The 20399-nt window shown below is 37.0% G+C and overlaps 1 protein-coding gene across 1 annotated transcript; it reads left to right on the top strand.

The window, feature by feature from the left end:
* The first annotated feature begins 16734 nt into the window (after positions 1 to 16734).
* On the top strand, positions 16735 to 18784 carry LOC109183008 (putative peptidyl-tRNA hydrolase PTRHD1). Its single transcript, XM_019333227.1, has 2 exons — positions 16735 to 16906; positions 18055 to 18784. Exons 1-2 carry the CDS (start codon positions 16746 to 16748, stop codon positions 18593 to 18595), a joined length of 702 nt encoding a protein of 233 aa, XP_019188772.1. The 5' UTR covers positions 16735 to 16745; the 3' UTR covers positions 18596 to 18784.
* Positions 18785 to 20399: the final 1615 nt, after the last annotated feature.

Here is a 20399-nt window from a genome sequence, read left to right as displayed (position 1 = left end):
ATCTGTGATATATTGACTCTGAGACAAGAACATACCATTAAGAGTCGAGACCACTCCAATGCCCAATAAATGATGTAGGGGACCAAGGTCCTTAAGAGCAAACTGAGCTGACAGAGTTCCAACAAACTTGTCAAGCCACGCAACATTGTTTCCTGTTAGTATAATATCATCGACATACACCAGAACAATAATATCATTAGCAGAATAAACAAACAAAGACGCATCTGCCTGTGACTTCAAAAAACCACAACGCAACAAGAACTGGGAAAGTTCCAAGTACCAAGCCCTGGGAGCCTGTTTAAGACCATATAAAGTTTTGGTCTGTTTGCATACATGAGCTGGAAAAGACGGATCAATAAACCCAGGAGGCTGCTCCATAAACACTTCCTCGTGCAATGTTCCATTAAGGAACGCATTATTGATATCTAGCTGGCGCAAACCCCAGCGATTACTCAAAGCAATGGTCAGAACGATACGGACCGTGACCGGTTTCATAACCGGACTATATGTCTCAAAATAATCCCAGCCAGCAGTCTATAATAACCCCTTAGCTACAAGCCGCGCTTTTAAAACGATCAACCGACCCATCCGATTTGCACTTAACACGGAAGACCCATTTGCAGCCAATCGGAACGGCCGCTCCGCGGGGAACCAGTTGCCACGTGTTTTTACGTTGCAGCGCTTCGAACTCCTCATCCATTGCTTTCCTCCACCGAGCGTCTTTAAGAGCCTAGGCGACGGTAGAAGGTTCTAAAGCAGGAGGCAAGGGATGGGAAGTGGCTTGGTTAATGACATAATAGGAATACCTAGGATTAGGACGACGCTCCTGGGTAGAACGACAAACATTATGCAACGGTTGAGATGTGTCGGAGGTGGAGACATGTTGTGAGTCAGACACGGATTGGGCTGCATGGTGACCATTTTCTGAGACAGTGGGAGACGATGAATTGGACGCAGTTGACGGTGATGGTGTTGGAACTGTTGTCGGAACCGGAGTTGGAACTGGACTTGGAATTGGAGTTGGAACTGGACTCTGAACTGGAGTTGGAGCTGGTGTTGGAACGGGTGTTGGAACTGGTGTTGGAACACCCACGAGCTCTACCTGTGTAGACAAAGGAGACGACTTGTACAAAATATTGCGTGATTATGAATCATGAGAATCAGAAGGTAAGCTGCTAGATGACTTTTGCAAATCGTTATAAGAAAACACATGGGGCACAAATCTAACATGCCTAGATACATAAATACGATTCGAACCAAAAATATATGGACGTGACTTTGGTTGTAGCTTCTTGGTGTTATAGGGATGCAACCAGGGAAAACATAGGCAACCAAAGGGTTGTAACTTGGCATAATTAGGCAATTGTTGAAACAAGACATAAAACGGGGATTGATTACCTAAAGTCGGAGTAGGGAGCCGATTAATAAGATATATGGTTGTCTGAAAGGCGTAGATCCAGTATGAGGACGACAAAGACGCGGAGTGAAGAAGAGACATGCCAGTTTCCACGACATGCATGTGTCTTCGCTCGGCGACACCATTGAGCTCAGGAGTGTGTGGCGTGGTGGTGAAATGAGAGATACCGTGAGTATTAAAAAACGGCCCAAGTCTCATGAACTCGCCCCCATTATTTGAGTAAACAGAAATAATTGACAAGCTAAAATATTTTTCCACTAGCTGTTTGAACTGAATGAATATTGTAAACACATCCGATTTACGTTTCATGGGGTACAACCAAATATACTTTGAGAAGTGCTCTACAAAAATGACATAATAGCGAAATTCATCAATAGAGTTCTCAGTAGGTCCCCACACATCAGTATAAACAAGTTGCAAAGGTTTAGTGCTAACAAGTGTATTTTTAGAAAAAGGCAGTTTATGACTTTTATGAACATTGTAGGAGAAACAATAAAATTTTCGCAGAGATGACATGGAGACTGGAACATTACAACGTTGCAACACCTTATTTGACGGGTGGCCAAGTTGTTGGTGCCACTGAGACAAACGAGCCAACTGCGTAGCATGAACTAGTGGGTGAGAGGCAACTGGTCCAAAATAGACACCATTAATGTTCGCCCCCCGTAGCAGCGGAATCCCCGTTCGAAGTTCCTTGACTAGAAAATGAAAATCAAAGAATTCAACAGACACAGGATTAGTCTTGCATAACTGGGAAATAGAAACTAAATTAGTGTGTAATTGTGGGACACGCAAGACATTATCTAGAGTGAGAACATTAGAAGGAGTGGGAATGACAGACTGGCCAATGTGGGATATTTGTAAGGAATTACCATCACCCAGGCGTATTTCATCTGATCCATTGTACTCGGCGAAAGTCTGCAGAGGAGCAAGGCTTGGTGTCACATGGTGCGACGCCCAGTCACAGCATTAGCTATAGGAGACATATACGGTTGCATAGGAACAACATTATGCTCCTTAAGAAGTCTGGCTAGCTTGCGACATACCTTTGTTTTGTGACCTGTAAGATGACAAAATTTACAAATAATACTGGAGCGATTGTTACCCCCTTAGCTTGTTGCCAATTTTTTCGGTGGGCGCCGTTATTATGGGCATCATTGCGGGCCCTCCAGTTGGAAGCTGACTGCTGGTTGGACCATGGGGGTGTCGAAGCGCGGTGAGTAACATTGGCAGTAACCAGTAGCGATTGTCGCGTCTCATTCGCTGCCTCCAGCTGACGTTCATGGTCAGTCAGCACGTCCGCCAATTCACCAAAGGAAATCGGCTTTTCACGAACACAAACGGTAGATATAATAAAGTTGTACTCCTCCCATAACTGAGTTAATATGTAGACAGTTAGATCTTCATCCAAAACTGGACACTGAGTCAGCGCAAGATCATTAGCTAAGGCTTGCATGTCATTGAGGTAAGACATAATGGACCGAGAACCTCTTGGATTTTTCGTGAGCTTGGCCTTGAGGGATATGATACGTCCTCGAGAGGCACTGGCGTAACTGGCAATCAGACGTTGCCACGCATCGTGGGCTGTCGTAGCCGAGGAGATGAGGGGCTGTATGGTGTGTACAACTACCGAGAAGTACACTGACAATGATTTGGTCTTGACGATACCAAATTAGATGGGCCGGGTTAACGGCAGTTTGAGCAGTATCAGTGAATTTGGCGAGTTCCTTGGTGGTACCGTCGATGTAACCCAGAAGATTAAACCCAACAAGTGTGGAGTGGACTTGACGTCTCCACACTGGGAAATTCGTGATAGTAAGTTTAATGGGAAAGTTTGTAGGGGCATTCAGTTGGATTATATCGTTTGTGGCTGTAGCAGTGGAAGCTATGTGGGTAGGAGAAAAAAAAAACCTTCGTAGTAGATTCAAGGCTCTTGATACCATGTAAAGATTATAAACTGTACTTCATTAATATAAAATAACGAGCTACAAATAGTGTACAAGTGAGGGGGAATAGTAGGAGGTTGTAACAACATGTTCAAACACACCTATTCTACAGGAGCATAACTATCACAAATATAAAGAGATAAAATGTTAGCCACATATATCCTTAACAATACTTCATACAAATGACTACAAATGTATACTAATCTAATCCAATATTTAAATGTTCATATTACATGATCATGTCTTCTTCTATTCAGTTCTTATATGCCTCTTATCAGTGAGTAATCTAAAATCTAATTAACTTTTTTTTTCTAGGATTCTGAATTTGAGATTCCAATAGAGTTGTAATCCCTTCGTGATAAGACAATGATGTTCAAAGTTTGGTAAAGATAACATTTTAAGATATAATCATCCACTCAAAGCTCAAAGAAGAATAAGTGAGTGACCTATGAGTAGTTTGGTTTATGAAAAAAACTTTTGGTACTGGAGGGCTATGATACAATATTCAGAACTATATTTTGCCCTGTTTGACCTCTGAAACACTATTTTGGTCTGTGGTTTTCAGCCCAAGTGGCAATGATGTTAAGTTTTAACTAAAGTACAAAGGATTAGTATTTATGCGAAAAAATAAGAGTAAAATTACAGTATTTTACGGACAAAAAATCATTTTTTTAGAACAAAGATGGCCTGACATTTTAATAAGTAGGATAGATTTTTTTTTTTTTTGGGTAATGATAAACATTCATTAACTATGTTAAAAAAAAAAAAAAAAAAAAAAAGGAAACACACATTCAAGCACTGTAAAATAGCCAAAAAAAAAAAAAAAAAAATTAGTAGCTTAGAGGAGAGATTCTGCTGATCGAAAATTATTGAACATAGTTTCAGTTCAATAATTAAATTACATATTTAACAAACAACAATGTAAAAAAAGTAAGATAAAAAAAATCATAAATTTAAACTGTGCAGCCATGTCAATAAGATATAGGATAGTCTATTCTACATGTTTGGTATAGTGATTTACATCACAGTTAAACATATTGCTATTTCCATATGTACTATGAACACTTCAATCCGAAATTAAAAAAAAAAAAGTTAAATAAAAAAAGCAATAATAATATAGTAAAATTAAATATTTGAATATCACATATTAGCACAGATACCCGACCAAAAAAAAAAAAATTATCCTATATATTTGATTTGATCGCTGAGGAGCTCTTCTTAGTTCGAACAGTGATTTAAAGCACTACAAACATTTACAAACGAAAATAGTTAAAAACATGCACATTCGATTGTCAAAATCGAAAACCCTACCCAAAACCATAATTTGTAATTCAACTTAGGGAAGAATGACTGTTTCAAAATCAAACAGCTAAGCAAGAATTAAACAACAAAAAGTAGGGATTTGGTTACATTATGCTGACACATAGATTATTCAGTTGTGATTCAACTATCAGTTTTACAGAATAATTGGGATGCCTAGAATATGTAATAACAGCTGAACAACAATGGAGAAATCAAACAAATTGTGACCGATCTGCGAACGGAGGAAACAATGTTAGGGTTTATTCTGATGTAATCGGTCAGTAGTTCTGGACTGATTACATGGTAGGCTAGAAGGAATCGATTACGAAAGAAAATGGCGGCAGAACCAAATGGAAAAAGAAGAAAGTGATGAAGTGAGATCTGAAATGTGTGTGCGGTGAAGTTTCCAGAATGGGTAAACAGAGTATGAGGAAAGAACAGACAACCGAGAACATAGGGCTGGTGCAAGTGTGTGTGTGTATTTTACATTTTTAGTTATTTCCGGCAAATTATGTTGTGAGCACGTGCTAACCTTGTAAGGTGAGCACGATTCCATATCCATAATTTATATAATGTAGATTCATAATTTTTATACTGTAAATTCATAATTTATATACTGTAGATTCATAAAATTTATACTTTAGATTTTAATTGCTGAATTCTGTTTTCACAAATCAGAAAACTATATATTCATAATTTGATAACTATACAGTTTAGAAATTATGAATTTACAGTACAGATATTATGAATCTGCAGTATAAAAATTATGGATCTACAGTATAGAAATTATAGATATGGAACCGTGCTCACCTTGCAAGGTGGACACGTGCTTACAGCATAACGTTCCGGTATTTCCGATGTGGGCTGTTATTATTTCTTTGGGCTGTGGGTATTTGTTTGGGCTTGGGATTTGAATGTGTATTGCTAACACAAATGGGCTGTTTGTTAATCATGTTTGTGTATATATATATATATATATATATATATATATATATATATATATATATATATATATATATAGAATTACATTCAGGTGAAAACACATCTTAAAATACAAACCTGTGGACAATTTAGGGACGTTGGATTATGAGATTGGAGGGGTCTGATTGCTCCGCGTGGACATTTGGTTTTTACGGTAAGTTTGCTTGGTTTTTATTTTAAGTGGGTTATTTGTGGTATTTTGCCATAAGTTTGTAACCTAGTCAAAATAGTCTAGAGACTTCCACGCGCATCACACTTCATTATCGTCTGTCCGCTTCTCGCTCTCCATCCGTGCATTGTAGACACTGCCGATTGTCGCGTTGATTTTGCTTATTTGTCTATCGGTATTCACTTCCACGTAGCCATGGTAGTTGGTGGGGACCGCGGAGCAACTAAGAGGCGGGGACCACCGGTGGGAGCTGACGGCCGAGGTATGTGTTCCTTTTGCGTTTTCTGTTTTTTTTTTTGGTTTGCTTATTATGTTTTTTGTTGTTTTGTTCTTCTTTTGTTGGGGGTTTGTTTGTTTGTAGGCATGGCAGGGGTTTTGTGGGTGGTGGATTGGTGTGTTCGCCGGATTTTAACCGGAATTGGAGATCTAGAGTTTTTTATTTTTGGGGATTTGTTGCATGGTTTATAGGTTTAGTTATCTGTGTTTTGATTTTTTTTTTTTTTTTTTTTTTTTTGTATTTGATTATTTCCCTACGTTTGTTTTCTCCATCCTTATCTAGTGTTTTTTTTTTTTTAATTTATATGGTGCATTGAAGTAATTCATTGGTATGGGTGTAAATATTGTTCTTAGATGATGTTAGTCCTTTTTTCTTTGGTTTTTCTGATGCCGAGGCAACCGTATTCCTGTTGTGGAATTTTAGAGTATGTGTTTGTTGTTTTTTTTTCCCCCAGTATGTAAATGGGTGTTCTTTTCTTTCGTTGTTTATTTGCTATTTCCATTTCCGGTTTTAGAGTAGAGTGTAAGCAGTAGGAGAGTTGTTGTTCTTGCATTCTCTGTTTTTTTTTTTTTTGAAGAAACTAAAATCCCATGTTTTTGGTTTTGGATTATATTGGTATATATTGATCTGTATGGTTTAGCTAAGAAATTAGAAGCAAAAACACTATACACCCCCTCAACAATGGCCAGCAAAATGTACAAAACCTTCTTATGCAGTAGCACAACAGAGTGGGCATCTGTGATCATCACTGGGAATTGGCACTTACCATCAGATGGATCCTCATCTGTCACCACAGCCAACCCGGAAAATCGCAATCCCACGCGTTCTACCCGATGAATAGATGGTGGGGCTATTCATCCCTTGTAGAGAACCATTGTTCAGTAAGTTTTTCAATGTGGTAACTCTCTATTGTTGGATGAGAGCTGTACATATGTTTGATACCCTCGCTTCTTTTTCATATTGGAAATGTATTATTGGGTTCTAATACTTTTTCATTTTTTTATGCAGCCAATTAGCTATCTTCAATTTAAAAGTTAGCATCAACTTAAAACTCTCAGCCCACCTCACTTACCTTAGCAATGATTGCACGAGGCCATTTTTCATATTTGCTTTCAATGTGAAGCAGCACCACTTTGTTGTGTTTTTTTGCCACAAAATATTCAGCTCCGGACATTTGTCATATTGTTATATTGTTTAATCTCTTTCTCAGCTCTTGGAAACCATTATAAGAATATATATTTGTTTTATATATGCGCATGCACTGCAAATAGTGCTGTAACTGCTGATCTGAGGGTGAATGCGTTTCAATTCTGGATATATGGGTTCCACAAATTGAAAGAAAATATATAAAAACTACTGCTACTTTTTAAGCTACGTACTCATCATTGATTCTGCCAGACTATGTTCACAAATAATGAAAAAATGCCAAACTATATGCACAATGAAATGGGGACCTATGATTCTGGCAGATGGTATAAGATGTTTGAGTAAAAATGTGAAACATATGGTTTGATTTTTGAGCACTGTATTTTTTATTTTATTTTAAGTGTGGTAGTTGAATCTTACAACCAATGCAAATCCACATTTTCCCCTTCCTAGCTTGGTTACCATTCTATCTATCTTCCGCAAGTGCGTGCAGTGCGAGGACCACAGGCTCACTGATGATGGTGAGACCAACCAACTGAAATGTTCTCTCTCCAGTATTATTTCAGTACCCGGCCGGCCGACCAGAATATTGTGATGGATTCATGCCCATTGAAATAAAAGTAGAGGGAGCTGAGCTGAGCTAGGAAGCTAAGAAGGCTTAGTTAATAAACACGTGTGTGCACAGTTGCATTGAATTTTGTGCATGGATACAAACTAGATATATTTCACAAAAGAGACTAATTCAAAATCTCTTATACGCTTAGTTTTTAATATGTGTGTGCATAACTAAAAAAATTCCAACCATGGATTAAAACTAAATAAATTTCACATAAGTGAGTAGGTCACTATTAGCTTATAGGCTTCGTAATTACAAACTTGTGTGCACAACTGACTATTGAACTATTAACTTGTAGGTTTAGTTAATAAACACGTGTGTGAACAGTTGCGTTGAATTGTGTGCATGGATACTGAATAGGTAAATTTCATAAAAGAGACTAATTCAAAAATCTCTTATACGCTTAGTTTTTAAATACATGAGTGCACATTGGGTTTAATTATGTGCGTGCACAACTAAAAAATTCCAACCATGGGTTAAAACTAAATAAATTCCACATAAGTGAGTAGTTTACTATTAGCTTATAGGCTTCGTAATTACAAACATGTGTGCACAATGGCGTTATATAGTGTCCAAAGCTCTACTAAATAATTACCAACCATGGGTAGAGTTTAAAACAGACTAGTTCAATATTATCGTATACGCTTAATTTTTAAATACGTGGGTGCACATTTGTGTTAAATAATGTGCATAGCTCAACAAACTAAATAAATTATGTGTGTGCACAACTAAATAAATAAATTTAACAATACTGAGTAGTTCACTATTGGCTTATAGGCTTAGTAATAAAAAACGTGGGTGCACAATGGCGTAAAACAGTGTGCATGACGCAACAAACTAACTTCCAACGATCGGTAAAATTCAAAAGTTTGACGAGTATTTAATTCAACTTCAAATGAAGTTAGTATTCGTATTGCTTTAAACCATAAGGGACTATTCGTCTGATAGGTCTATTTTGTCTGAACAATTCTGGCTGTCGTGGCCTGGCCTGAACATAACGCACCTCTTATTATTGTCCACTCCCGTAAATGGTATAGAGACAAGTCTGTATCTGCAGAGTCAATATTGTTTGGTTATTAGTGTACACATAAAATAGTAATAAAAGCCAAATTTTTTGTCCCACCGCGCATATCAGTAAAAATTCAAAAAACTAAGGGATTCATCCATGCACATAAAATTACTTAGGTGTGCACCCAACAACGAAAGACTAAATAAGATCGCAATCATCAAAAGTAAGGCTCAATAACTCATATATATGCGTCCAGTATTACCTGCAGTGTCATCATTTTTTTTTTTAGAGTTAATAGTGCACACATATCTGGTACGTATAACACAAACGTATATAATTAAGAACAGACTGTGTGACTATGTGCGTATTGTATATTGCGGTCAACTGTGCACACTTACAGTATAAAGCATGCACACATCTTACTACTATTTTAAATCTGCCCAGTTCTCCGATGCGCACACGATAATCTAAACTCGTGCACACACGCGGAATCTAAACAGACCAATAATTCAACCATTCAAAATAATAATTTTACCGTGGGCTGTAGGTCTGTTTTGCTTTGGTCTACTCCTACTATAATTACTATTCTTTAATTTAGGTTACATATCAAAATAATAATTTTACTGTAATTAGACTACCATTCAATTGTCTTAATTGCCCTTTTATTCTTAATTAAGGATCCTAGTATATATTTTTCTTCTTAAATCTCAACCATTAATCTAATCTAATCTTATGGCCCATATTTGTCCACTAGTTTGTATTTTAAGGGGGTTTGCATGTGAATGCAACCCTATATATATATATATATATATATATATATATATATATATATATATGCGAGTTCAGGTGCGGCAGTGTCTTACGGTGCGGCGATTTCTTACGGTGCCGCAACACCAATAGTTCAACAAATATGCACCATCAGCGTTAGAAAATACACCACACAAAACAGATTAAACAGAGCCCCGCATCACCAAACACACACCATTAGGTGTGAGTAAAAACACCATACACTATTCAGAAATACACCATTGGGGGTGGTGAGTTATATGGGTGTATTTTTTTGAATCTATTGTGTATTTTGTGATGTTTTATTGCATTTCATTGTGGTGTGTTTTTATTACACTTTTGGTGCATATTTTTAACATTGTTGGTGTATTCTGGAATTCCACCGCACCGCCGCACGGGAAGACCCGCCGCATTTGAACTTTATTCTATATATATATATATATATATATATATATATATATATATATATATATATATATATATATATATATATATATATATATAAATAATGGAGAAATGAAACAAGTTGCGACCGATCTGCAACAATAGTTTCAGATCGAGTAGTACTGTAAAGAGAAATGAAGGCCCAATCACCCAGTACGAAAGAGAGGACTATCCAGGCAAGAAACAGCCTTCTATATGATGAATCTAATTCAGAAGTCAGAACTATATGATTAATGGTGTTTGCTTTAATCATAAGCAATTTGAAACACAAAGGTTGAAGATCGAGCAAGATGGAGAGAAGACAAACGAGACAGAGCAGATAGAGAGAAGAAGAAGTCTAGATCTGTACTAGACATTTCAACAACCCCCACACCTTTTTTTTTTTTTTTTTTTTTTGAAACAACCTTTTTTTTTTTTAATGTATTAATATTCATCTACTCATTACACATAGAAGTAGGTGGACACACTATAAGCTGACACGTATTCATGGCCGTTCTAATAAAAAGTGAGACTCTGTGCATTATTTTAATTTGAGGTCTTTTTTCAATGTAATTTCTATACATAAATAATAGTTGTTCAAAAAGTTATATCAAAATATAAATATTATATAAAAATATATCTAAAATTTCATTTAAAAGTGACATGCGTCGTGCACATTTAGACACAAAATCATCCACCAAAATTTTGATATCAACTTTTTTCAAAAGCTCATTTTTAATGGACATTAAACTATTCCATTGAATCTCCACCAAAAAAAAAAAAAAAAAAAAAAAAAAAAAAAAAAAAAAAAAAAAACTATTCTATTGAGTCTCTCTTGCAACGTAACATACTTGATCGTAAGTAAAATTTCAACTTTGAAAAACTCCTTTCTGCAGAGGCAATAGTAGCATTTGGAAAACAACCCATCTGTTTCGATGAATTCAATATACTCATTGCCCCTATCTTTCCTTTCGATAAAATCTATCTAAGCAATTTTAGCTCAATATACAATTCATTTCTTTCAATATCATTACACTACTCATTGAGATTTGAGAATTGAATTAAAAAATAAAAATAATGGTAATTGCTAATTAGCATAAGGTCCTGGTCGAAGATGCTAATTGTTATTTGAGATTTTGAATTGAGAATTACTATTCTTAATTAGCAATGGTACTTGTTAATTGAGATTTAAGAATTGGGAACCGCCAAAAGTAGGGAAGAGAATCAAGGGATTAGAAAATATATATACATACACACACAGATATATGTACTTTTTTGGGGGATTTTGAAAGTAATTGCAATTAGGCTCAATTTCACCATATCACAAATTGACTCAATCTCCCTGCATTTAGCCTGAAATCAAGTATACTATATATACATATAATTTTTTTAAAATATTTTGGGGGCCTATATATATATATATATATATATATATATATATATATATATATATATATATATATATATATATATATATAGTCTAATTTTCTGAAAGTTTAATTTTAACGTGTATAATAATATCTTACACATGTTAAAATGAGATCTTACAATCTAGAGGAAATATTTCATCTAAGCATCTTCATACTACTTTTGGAATCTACAGTCAAAGTGATACAATTTCCAGACAAGATTTACGATCGTATACTCCAACAAGTCTTTTATTCCATGATACGAGATTTGGTTAACGTTGAAAAAAATCACTCTATTGTAAAATAATTATATAATTGTATTTTTCTATCATATATTTTCATACGCTATAAAAACAATGTAGTCCAAATACGTATACATTCCAAACATTATTTTAAATTTTTTTAGACTAAATTTGAAAATGAATTATTATGAAATACAATTATTATTGAAGAGTTGATAAGAGCCATTTATTTATTTTTTTATTTTTTTTTCCTGTGTTATTTGTAGACAATTCCAACATATTATCAGCTATCAGTTCTAAAATTCATATTCGACAAGTTGGTGGAAATCTTCCAACACCAATTAGCACGTTGATTAATGGTAAGCACAATCTAAAAACTATACTTAGAGTTGAATTTATTTGTTCTATATTTATGTTAATAAATTTAATATATACTCTTTTTTGTTAAATTTTGCATTTCCTAGCTGCACAAACAATATGATGGACTCAATTCAACTTTACAGCTTATAATTCAAAGAAAGCAGTTTCCACTTATGTTATCATATGCAATGACAATTAACAAAAGTCAAAGTCAAACACTTTTACATGTTGGTTTGTTATTGAAAAAATCAGTTTTAAACCATGACCAATTATATATAGCAGTTTCTAGCAGGGTGAGTAATCTTGATGGTCTTAAAGTCTTAATTTGTGGGGAATCTAGAGGTCTTTTAAACAATACTGATCAAAATGTAGTTTACAAAGAAATCTTTAATAATGTGTAATTGTTTTGTTTATGGAACGCAAATAAATTATATTTTGGCGATTTATTACATCTAAAACCTTATTAGTCCTATATCTTCAATATAACAATCTTTTATATATTGCACCAAAATATCATGGCCATGCATCGCACGGGTGCAAATACTAGTGTGTGTGTGTGTGTGTGTATATATATATATATATATATATATATATATATATATATATATATAGAGGTTCTGGTGCGGTTAGAGTGCCCAGGTGCGGTTGTGCGGTTTAATCTGGACCATTCATCTCGCTTAAATCAACGTCCAGAATTGTCAAAATAAAAAAAAAAAAAAAAACGCGGTGGCAATTTTGTAATTTTTGCATGTAGGTCAAAATTAAGGTGAGCGGATCTGTGACTAATGTGCGTGGGGTTTGTGCTTAATGTGCGTGAGGTTGTGCTTAATGTGTGTGGGGTTTGTACTTAATGTGCGTGAGGTTGTGCTTAATGTCAATAGTTTTTGAAACTTAAAATCTGTGAGTTAATATATTAAAGTGCGTGGGGTTTGTGCTTAATGTACGTGAGGTTGTGCTTAATGTGTGTGGGGTTTGTACTTAATGTGCGTGAGGTTGTGCTTACTGTCATTAGTTGTTGAAACTTAAAATCTGTGAGTTAATATTTAAAGTGCGTGGGGTTTGTGCTTAATGTGTGTGAGGCTGTGCTTAATGTGTGTGGGGTTTGTACTTAATGTGCGTGAGGTTGTGCAGACGCTATCATTTGTGTAGACGCTACTCATTTGTGTAGACGCTATCATTTGTGTAGACGCTGTGTAGGCGCTATCTTCTTCCCGACACGCGTTTTTTTTTTTTATAATTTTTATTGATTTGAGCCGTTGATCTAAATTTGATCAACAACTCAGATCTAACCGCACAACCGCAGGGGAAGCTATACCCGCACCTGAACCCTTCCCTATATATATATATATATATATATATATATATATATATATATATATATATATATATATATATATATATATATATATATATATATATATATAATCTATTTTTATGTATACATACTGGGACAACTACCATTGCCTCGGCCATGGTAGAGGCCGCCATAGCCGAGGACCATCTCAGTTGGTGGCTAAGGAGCCCTCGACCATGGCAAAGGCCGAGGCGAGCCTCTTGTGACTTGTGTGTGTGTGTGTGTGTGTGTGTGTGTGTGTGTGTGTGTGTGTGTGTGTGTGTGTGTGTGTGTGTGTGTTCATTGCTCACTTTGGCCTGCCGTGGGCTCGGTCAAAGGTCGGCTCTCCCCTAGGTTAGTGAGCGAGGTCAGACTTCATACCGGTTCTTAGGTGATAGCGTTTTCGTAATCAAGTCTTGAGCTTGACCAAGAAAACACCCTTCCGTCGGGTAGCTAGCGTGATTGGATCCCGTGCCAGCCCTTAGGGAATATCATTTTCGTACCCAAGCCTTGAGCTTGACCAAGAAAAGACCCTTCCGTCGGATAGCTAGAAGGATCGGATTCCTTACATGCCATCCCTCAGGGAATTGAGTGTATCAGTTTTATTTTATTATTGTTTTTTTTGTTTTTTTTTGGAACGAATACGAGCCTCATTCAAATGAGTATTGGGAATGAAGACGAGCCTCATTCAAATGAGTACGAGGACACGGCCTCGGCCTCTCACTCTGCAAGCACAAAGGGCTCTCTGCACATGAGTAGATTTTTTTTTATTCAACAAATTTGATCAGGTCGGACCATGACTAGTAGTTACATCAATATTCTTAGGTCTTATATGTTTTAGCGAATGACATGTTTTTTGCACTATGCGGGTTCTTCCTCTAACTCATTGTCTCATTTTTCCATGATCTCATCATACCCCCTCCTTTTCATGTAAGAAGCGGATGGTTCATAGCCCTCTCCCTTTCGCCACACATTTTCAAGTTGGCCTTGTTGGAGGTGATATTGTTGTTGTCTCGGATGCTCCACAGAATGAGTAAAGTATCCCCTCTGAATGAGTTCTTCTATTTGTCTCTTGAGAACGTGACACTCGTTAGTGTTGTGGCCAACCTGCCGGTGGAACCGACAATATTTGATCTGGTCTACTTTAGGGGAAACTTTCATGCACTCCTCTGGGAACTGCACCATCCCCATCTCCTCGACCTGGCCCAGAATTACGCTAACTGGATGGGTCAGTGGGGTTAAATGACTTCAGGGGATCAAACATGGCCCCCCTGAGGATTGATCTCTATTTCCCTTCTTTGATGGAGCTAAGTCTAACACCTAGTTGGTTGGACCCATTTTCTCGGACTTTCATCTTGCTTTGCCTTCATCCTCTTCTCTTTTCTTTTTATCAGCTTCCTTTGCTTCTACGTAGCGATTAGCTGTCCTCATGAGATCATCATAGGAGCGAGGATGGTGGGTGTTTAGTTGCCTATGAAAGTCGCCATACCTAAGCGCTTGAATAAACATTGGGATTGCCACTTTTGAGTCGAAGTCTTACACATTGTTAACTTCCTTCTTCCATTTGTTCATAAAATCTATTAGGCTCTCTCCTCTTTCTTGCTTTATTACACAGAGGTGAGAGAAAGGCTTTTTGCGTGGTATACTGCCGTTGAAGTAAGTCAAGAAACTTTTGGATAGCTCTGCAAAATTTTGGATTGATCCATCTGGGATTGTATTGAACCAATTCTGGGCCGTTCCATCCAAGGCAGACAAGAATGCCCTGCACATGATGACGTCATCCGCTGCAATCATCACCATAGCTGCCTTGTACCTTGTAATGTGTGCACGTGAGTTTGAGATCCTGGCGTAAGCTTTGAGAGCCGAAGCCTGAAATCCTTCGGAAGGGGTACGCCCATTATCCTCGGGGTAAATGGTCCGGCCATCCTTACCTCGGGTTCCGGCGACTGCTCACTCTCCCCCATTTTCTTCTCTAGCTCCTCTATTTTCTTCTACAACCGCTCTACCACTTCTTCCTGCATGGTCGGGGTTCGCTTACCTTGTATTTGCGGTTAATTTTATGTAAAAAAAAAAAAAAAATCTCATGTTAAAAAATGTATATAATTTTATACTAGAATACACATAATTGTATACATGAATGTACATAATTGTATAACAAAATGCACATACTTTTTTTTTTTAAAGATAATACATATAGACCGTGTTTGGTAAAAAATTGGCCTATATGCCAATTTTGGCTTATTTGACCACTATTAATTGTTTGATTTAGTTAAAATATCAATAGAAGTGTTTGGTTAATTAGCTTTTTGCAACTCCAAAAGGCTAAAATTCAAAAAGCTACTCCAAGTAACTTTTTGAGAAAAGAAATTATACCAAACAGCTATCAGCTAACAGCTAATTTACCAAACACTTTTCTACAATTATCTAATGTTATCAACTATTTATACACTTTAATTAACACAATCAGCTAACAGCAAACAGCTATCCGCTAACAGCCATTTTACCAAACAGGGCCATAATCTAACATAATACATAATATACATAAACTTTTAACATAATAAACATCAACTCTTAACATAATACACATAAATTTCATGTTCCGGATGTACATAATTGTATAAAAAAGATGTACATGATTGTATAAATAAATACACATAATTGTATAAACAAATACACATAATCGCGTCAACTCCCTACATAACTTACCAAAACGACGTTGTTTTGGGAGGCGCGGGGCGCACAGTGCTACGCGCGCCGTGGTGCAGGGTATAACGGTTGAATAATTTGCTCATAGGCTCACCACTCATGGCAAATTATGCTGTACATGCATGGTGCATACAGATGTAAAAACGACGTCGTTTTATTAAAAACGCGCGTCTCCCCTTAAAAAAAAGAAATTCAGGTTCGATTCCTAGCAACAACATATGAACTAAAATTCCAGAATCGATGGACTATAATTTCAGAATCTATGAACTAAAATTCCAGAATCTAATCTATGAACTAAAAATTCCAGAATGAATGAACTAAAATTCCAGAATCTATGAACTAAAATTTCAGAATCGATGAACTACAATTTCAGAATCGATGAACTATAATTCTAGAATCAATGAACTAAATTTTTTTTTGCTGGGAATCGAACCTGAATTTTTCTTTTAAGGAGAGACGCGCGTTTTTAATAAAACGACGTCGTTTTTGCATCCGTATGCACCATGCATGGTGCAACGGATGCACAGCATAACTATCCTAGGCTCATAGCATAACGATGGGCTGTGCAGTGATTAAAACTTGAAAAATGTAGTTTTGGGCTATAGCTTTCATCTCAAAAGAAAATGTCACGGGCCTTGGTCCACTCTTCGTTACACTATCCCCGTCAGCTACTTCTCTTCTCCCGCTCCATTCCTTCCTCCCGGACTTCTCTTTTCACCGGCGAAGCTATCGGACAATCGCCGGCGACCGGATGTGGGCAGCAATCCCTGACAACCATCAACTGGTAAGCCTCTCTTTTCTCTGTATTCATACCTCGAGTTCCACACGTATACCGTCTACAACTCTACAACATTTCTCTCTCGCCGGCGCCATTCTCTTTCTTCCTTTCTTCTCTCCCTCTCTCCGACTAGAAAGTTGTAAATCGATGATCCGAACTTTGTTCTGTTATGTTCTGTCGAGCTTTTGCTTCTCTTAAGTCCTAAATAAATAGAAAATCCATATAGGGAGTGAAAAGATGGGGGGATATGATGAACTCGAATAAAATTATTTTCAATTCCGGAGCAGTGTGAACTGAATCAAACGTTTGATAATGTTCGTCGGATGAAATTCTATTCAACTACTTTCATCCTAGACAAAAAATGTATGCAGGAGAACAACCAAAACCTAGTTCATCCTGCATATGCAAATGTGAAAACTATATATGTTGGTCCTTAAATTATTTGGCCTTGGAATTGATATTAATACCTTGCAAACCCTAATATTACAGAGCTTGAAACAAGAGTAAAGTTAACCAAAGCACAAATAAATGATGGGTTGATGAAATCTTCACTCAAAGACAATAATCCATTTGTTTCCTTCTGGATTGACACTGCTTATCCTTTTAACATATCTAATGCTGTTTTGGAGTGTCTTGAATTCCTTTTGCTGCTTAGTCTTTGTCTTGCATTGTATACTCATTTTCCTTGTTTCTTCCTGCTTGCCACATTGATTCAATCACCATTAACGGGACCGGTATGCCCCTTTCGTTGTCTAGTTAGAGTAGTTGCCTAATCCAAGTTTTGGATTTTTAGACAAACATATATGATGTTCGGATGCCAGAAATCATTTACATATTTCTTCATATGCTCAAACTGTGGATTAATCATCATGATGTTGTTGAACTAAAATCAAGATGATCTCTGGATTAAGTATTGTCCGTTCATTAGTTTCATTGTATAGGCATATTGTACATTTAGTAGTAACAGGGAAGTGCTATAGAAGGTACTGATGAAGATAAAACATAACTAGTTGTTGGTAAAACATTATAAGTTAGCATGGAGATTATGTAGTTTATAAGTATGACCAATATATTAGAGTAATTGGTAAGATTACTTCACACATTGCCAGTTTAAAGACATGAACATAAATGTTTTTAATGTGGTATTCTTTTAGTTTCCAATCTAGAGGAGTAAAGAACTCAAATTCTGAAGTTTGGAAAGGCTTTAAGAGGACTGGAATCAACCTTCAGAAGGACTCTATAACAGCTCAAATGGAAATGGAACCGTCCAAAGCTGCAGCAGAGGATTTAACCTCCACTGCCTCAGCTACTAACAGCAATGCCACAGGCTCGTCGGTTGAGGAGGTGGTGGTTCAGTACTTGGTGTTAAGAAGAGACCTGATAGACACATGGCCACTGGGAAGCATTGTTACGCAGGGCTGCCATGCTGCGGTTGCTGCAATTTGGTCCAATAAGGAGGACCCTGTCACCCTCCAGTATTGTGCCCCTGCCAATCTTGACTCTATGCACAAGGTAACACTGGAAGTTAAAGGTGAAGCCCAGATATTAAACTTGTCTGGAAAACTAAAAGAAGGCGGCATTGCTCATAAATTGTGGATTGAACAACCAGAGAATATCCCTACCTGTCTTGCGATAAAACCTTATCCAAAATCACTCGTATCATCATTCTTCAAAAGGCTAAAGCTCTGTAAGTGAAAACCTTCTCCCAACTTGATGAATGTGAAGCTGCCATTTGATCTTGTTTTGTATTTTTCATGGCCTGGCCCATGAACTTTTTTGGTTTTATTTTGTAAGTTTTGGTCATCTGAATTTATCTCTTATGACAAATTTTATATACTGAAACAATGAAGAAGAATTCTTTACTTTTGACAGTCCTTTTTACCATATGATATTCATATTTTCATATCTTTTTACCATATACACAGAATATGCTAAATGTGGTGAAGGTGAAAAAACAGTTTTGTAGGTTGTAAGACAAGCACTAGAGTATGTGTAAACTGTGTAGTATATTACTGTGTTCACTATACTGTACAGGAGAAACTCAATATATACAAGCTATAGAGGCACCTACACCACTAAGTTCAAAAATTAAATTGGAGGGTTGAGAGTAATCCTCTCAATCAACCCCCTGACTCTAACACTCTCCCTCAAGCTGGAGCATAAACATCAAACATGCCCAACTTGTTACATATATATGACATCCGACTCCCACTTAGTCCTTTTGTAAATATGTCCGCCAGTTGATCACCACTACGAACATGCTCAGCAGATATCAATCCTCGTTGCACTTTCTCTCGTACAAAGTGACAATCTATCTCGATGTGTTTCGTCCGTTCATGGAAAACTGGATTGTTTGTAATGTGTATGGCCGCACGATTGTCACACCACAACTTTACAGGAAGTTTTACCTCTACACCCATCTCTTTTAGAATGTTATGCACCCAAACTATCTCACTGGTCACATGAGCCATAGCTCTATACTCGGACTCTGCACTTGACCGTGCCACAATACTTTGCTTCTTACTCTTCCACGAAACCAAATTGCCTCCCAAAAACACACAATACCCTGTCATTGACTTCCTGTCGCTAGGCGAGCCAGCCCAATCTGCATCGGAAAAAGCTTCAACACCTGTATGTCCATAATAAGCATAAAGGACCCCCTTCCCAGGTGCACTCTTCAGATATTTCACAATGCGAACAGCTGCTTCCCAATGAACTCGTGTAGGCGAACTCATGAACTGACTCACTACACTCACCGGAAACGCAATATTTGGACGAGTAATTGTGATGTAGTTTAGTTTCCCCACCAGCCTCCTATACCTTTCTGGATCCTCAAATGCTTCCCCTGCATTTGGTACAAGTTTGATCCCTTGTTCCATCGGCGTCTCGCACGGTTTTGACCCAAGCAATCCAGTATCCCCAAGAAGGTCCATCACATATTTCCTCTGTGAAAGAAATATGCCCTTCCTTGACCGAGCAACCTCAATACCCAAAAACTATTTCAGTATTCCCAAATCTTTAGTATGAAACTCAACTCCAAGGAAGGATTTAAGAATACCAATTCCGTCTGCATCACTACCTGTGATTACAATGTTATCAACGTACACTATCAACAAAACACACCCATGGTTAGTATGTTTATAAAAGACAGTATGATCATAAGCACTCCTCTGCATTCCAAACTTCATAACTGCACTGCTAAACCTCCCGAACCAAGCACGCGGGGACTGTCTCAGACCGTACAAAGACTTCTTTAACTTGCACACTTTCCCAAATTCCCCCTGAGCGACAAACCCTGGTGGTTGCTCCATATACACTTCTTCAAGTAAATCACCATGCAAGAACACATTTTTGACATTTAATCTAATTGATATAAAGGCCAGTGATTAGTAGCGGCTAAAGATACAAAAAATGCGTACCGCAGCCAATTTAGCCACCGGGGAGAAAGTCTCGGTATAATCTATACCATACGTCTGTGCATACCCCTTAGCCACCAAGC

The sequence above is a fragment of the Ipomoea nil genome, unplaced genomic scaffold, assembly GCF_001879475.1.
Source record: "Ipomoea nil cultivar Tokyo-kokei standard unplaced genomic scaffold, Asagao_1.1 scaffold1096, whole genome shotgun sequence".
Lineage (NCBI taxonomy): Eukaryota > Viridiplantae > Streptophyta > Magnoliopsida > Solanales > Convolvulaceae > Ipomoea > Ipomoea nil.
This window is presented reverse-complemented; position numbering and strand designations above follow the sequence as displayed.

Bases quoted from the DNA above. Each gene is read 5' to 3' on its own strand.
- LOC109183008 (XM_019333227.1), top strand. From the start codon at position 16,746: ATGTCACGGGCCTTGGTCCACTCTTCGTTACACTATCCCCGTCAGCTA. The intron at 16,907-18,054 runs GTAAGCCTCTCT...GTATTCTTTTAG, and splicing joins TCCCTGACAACCATCAACTG to TTTCCAATCTAGAGGAGTAA.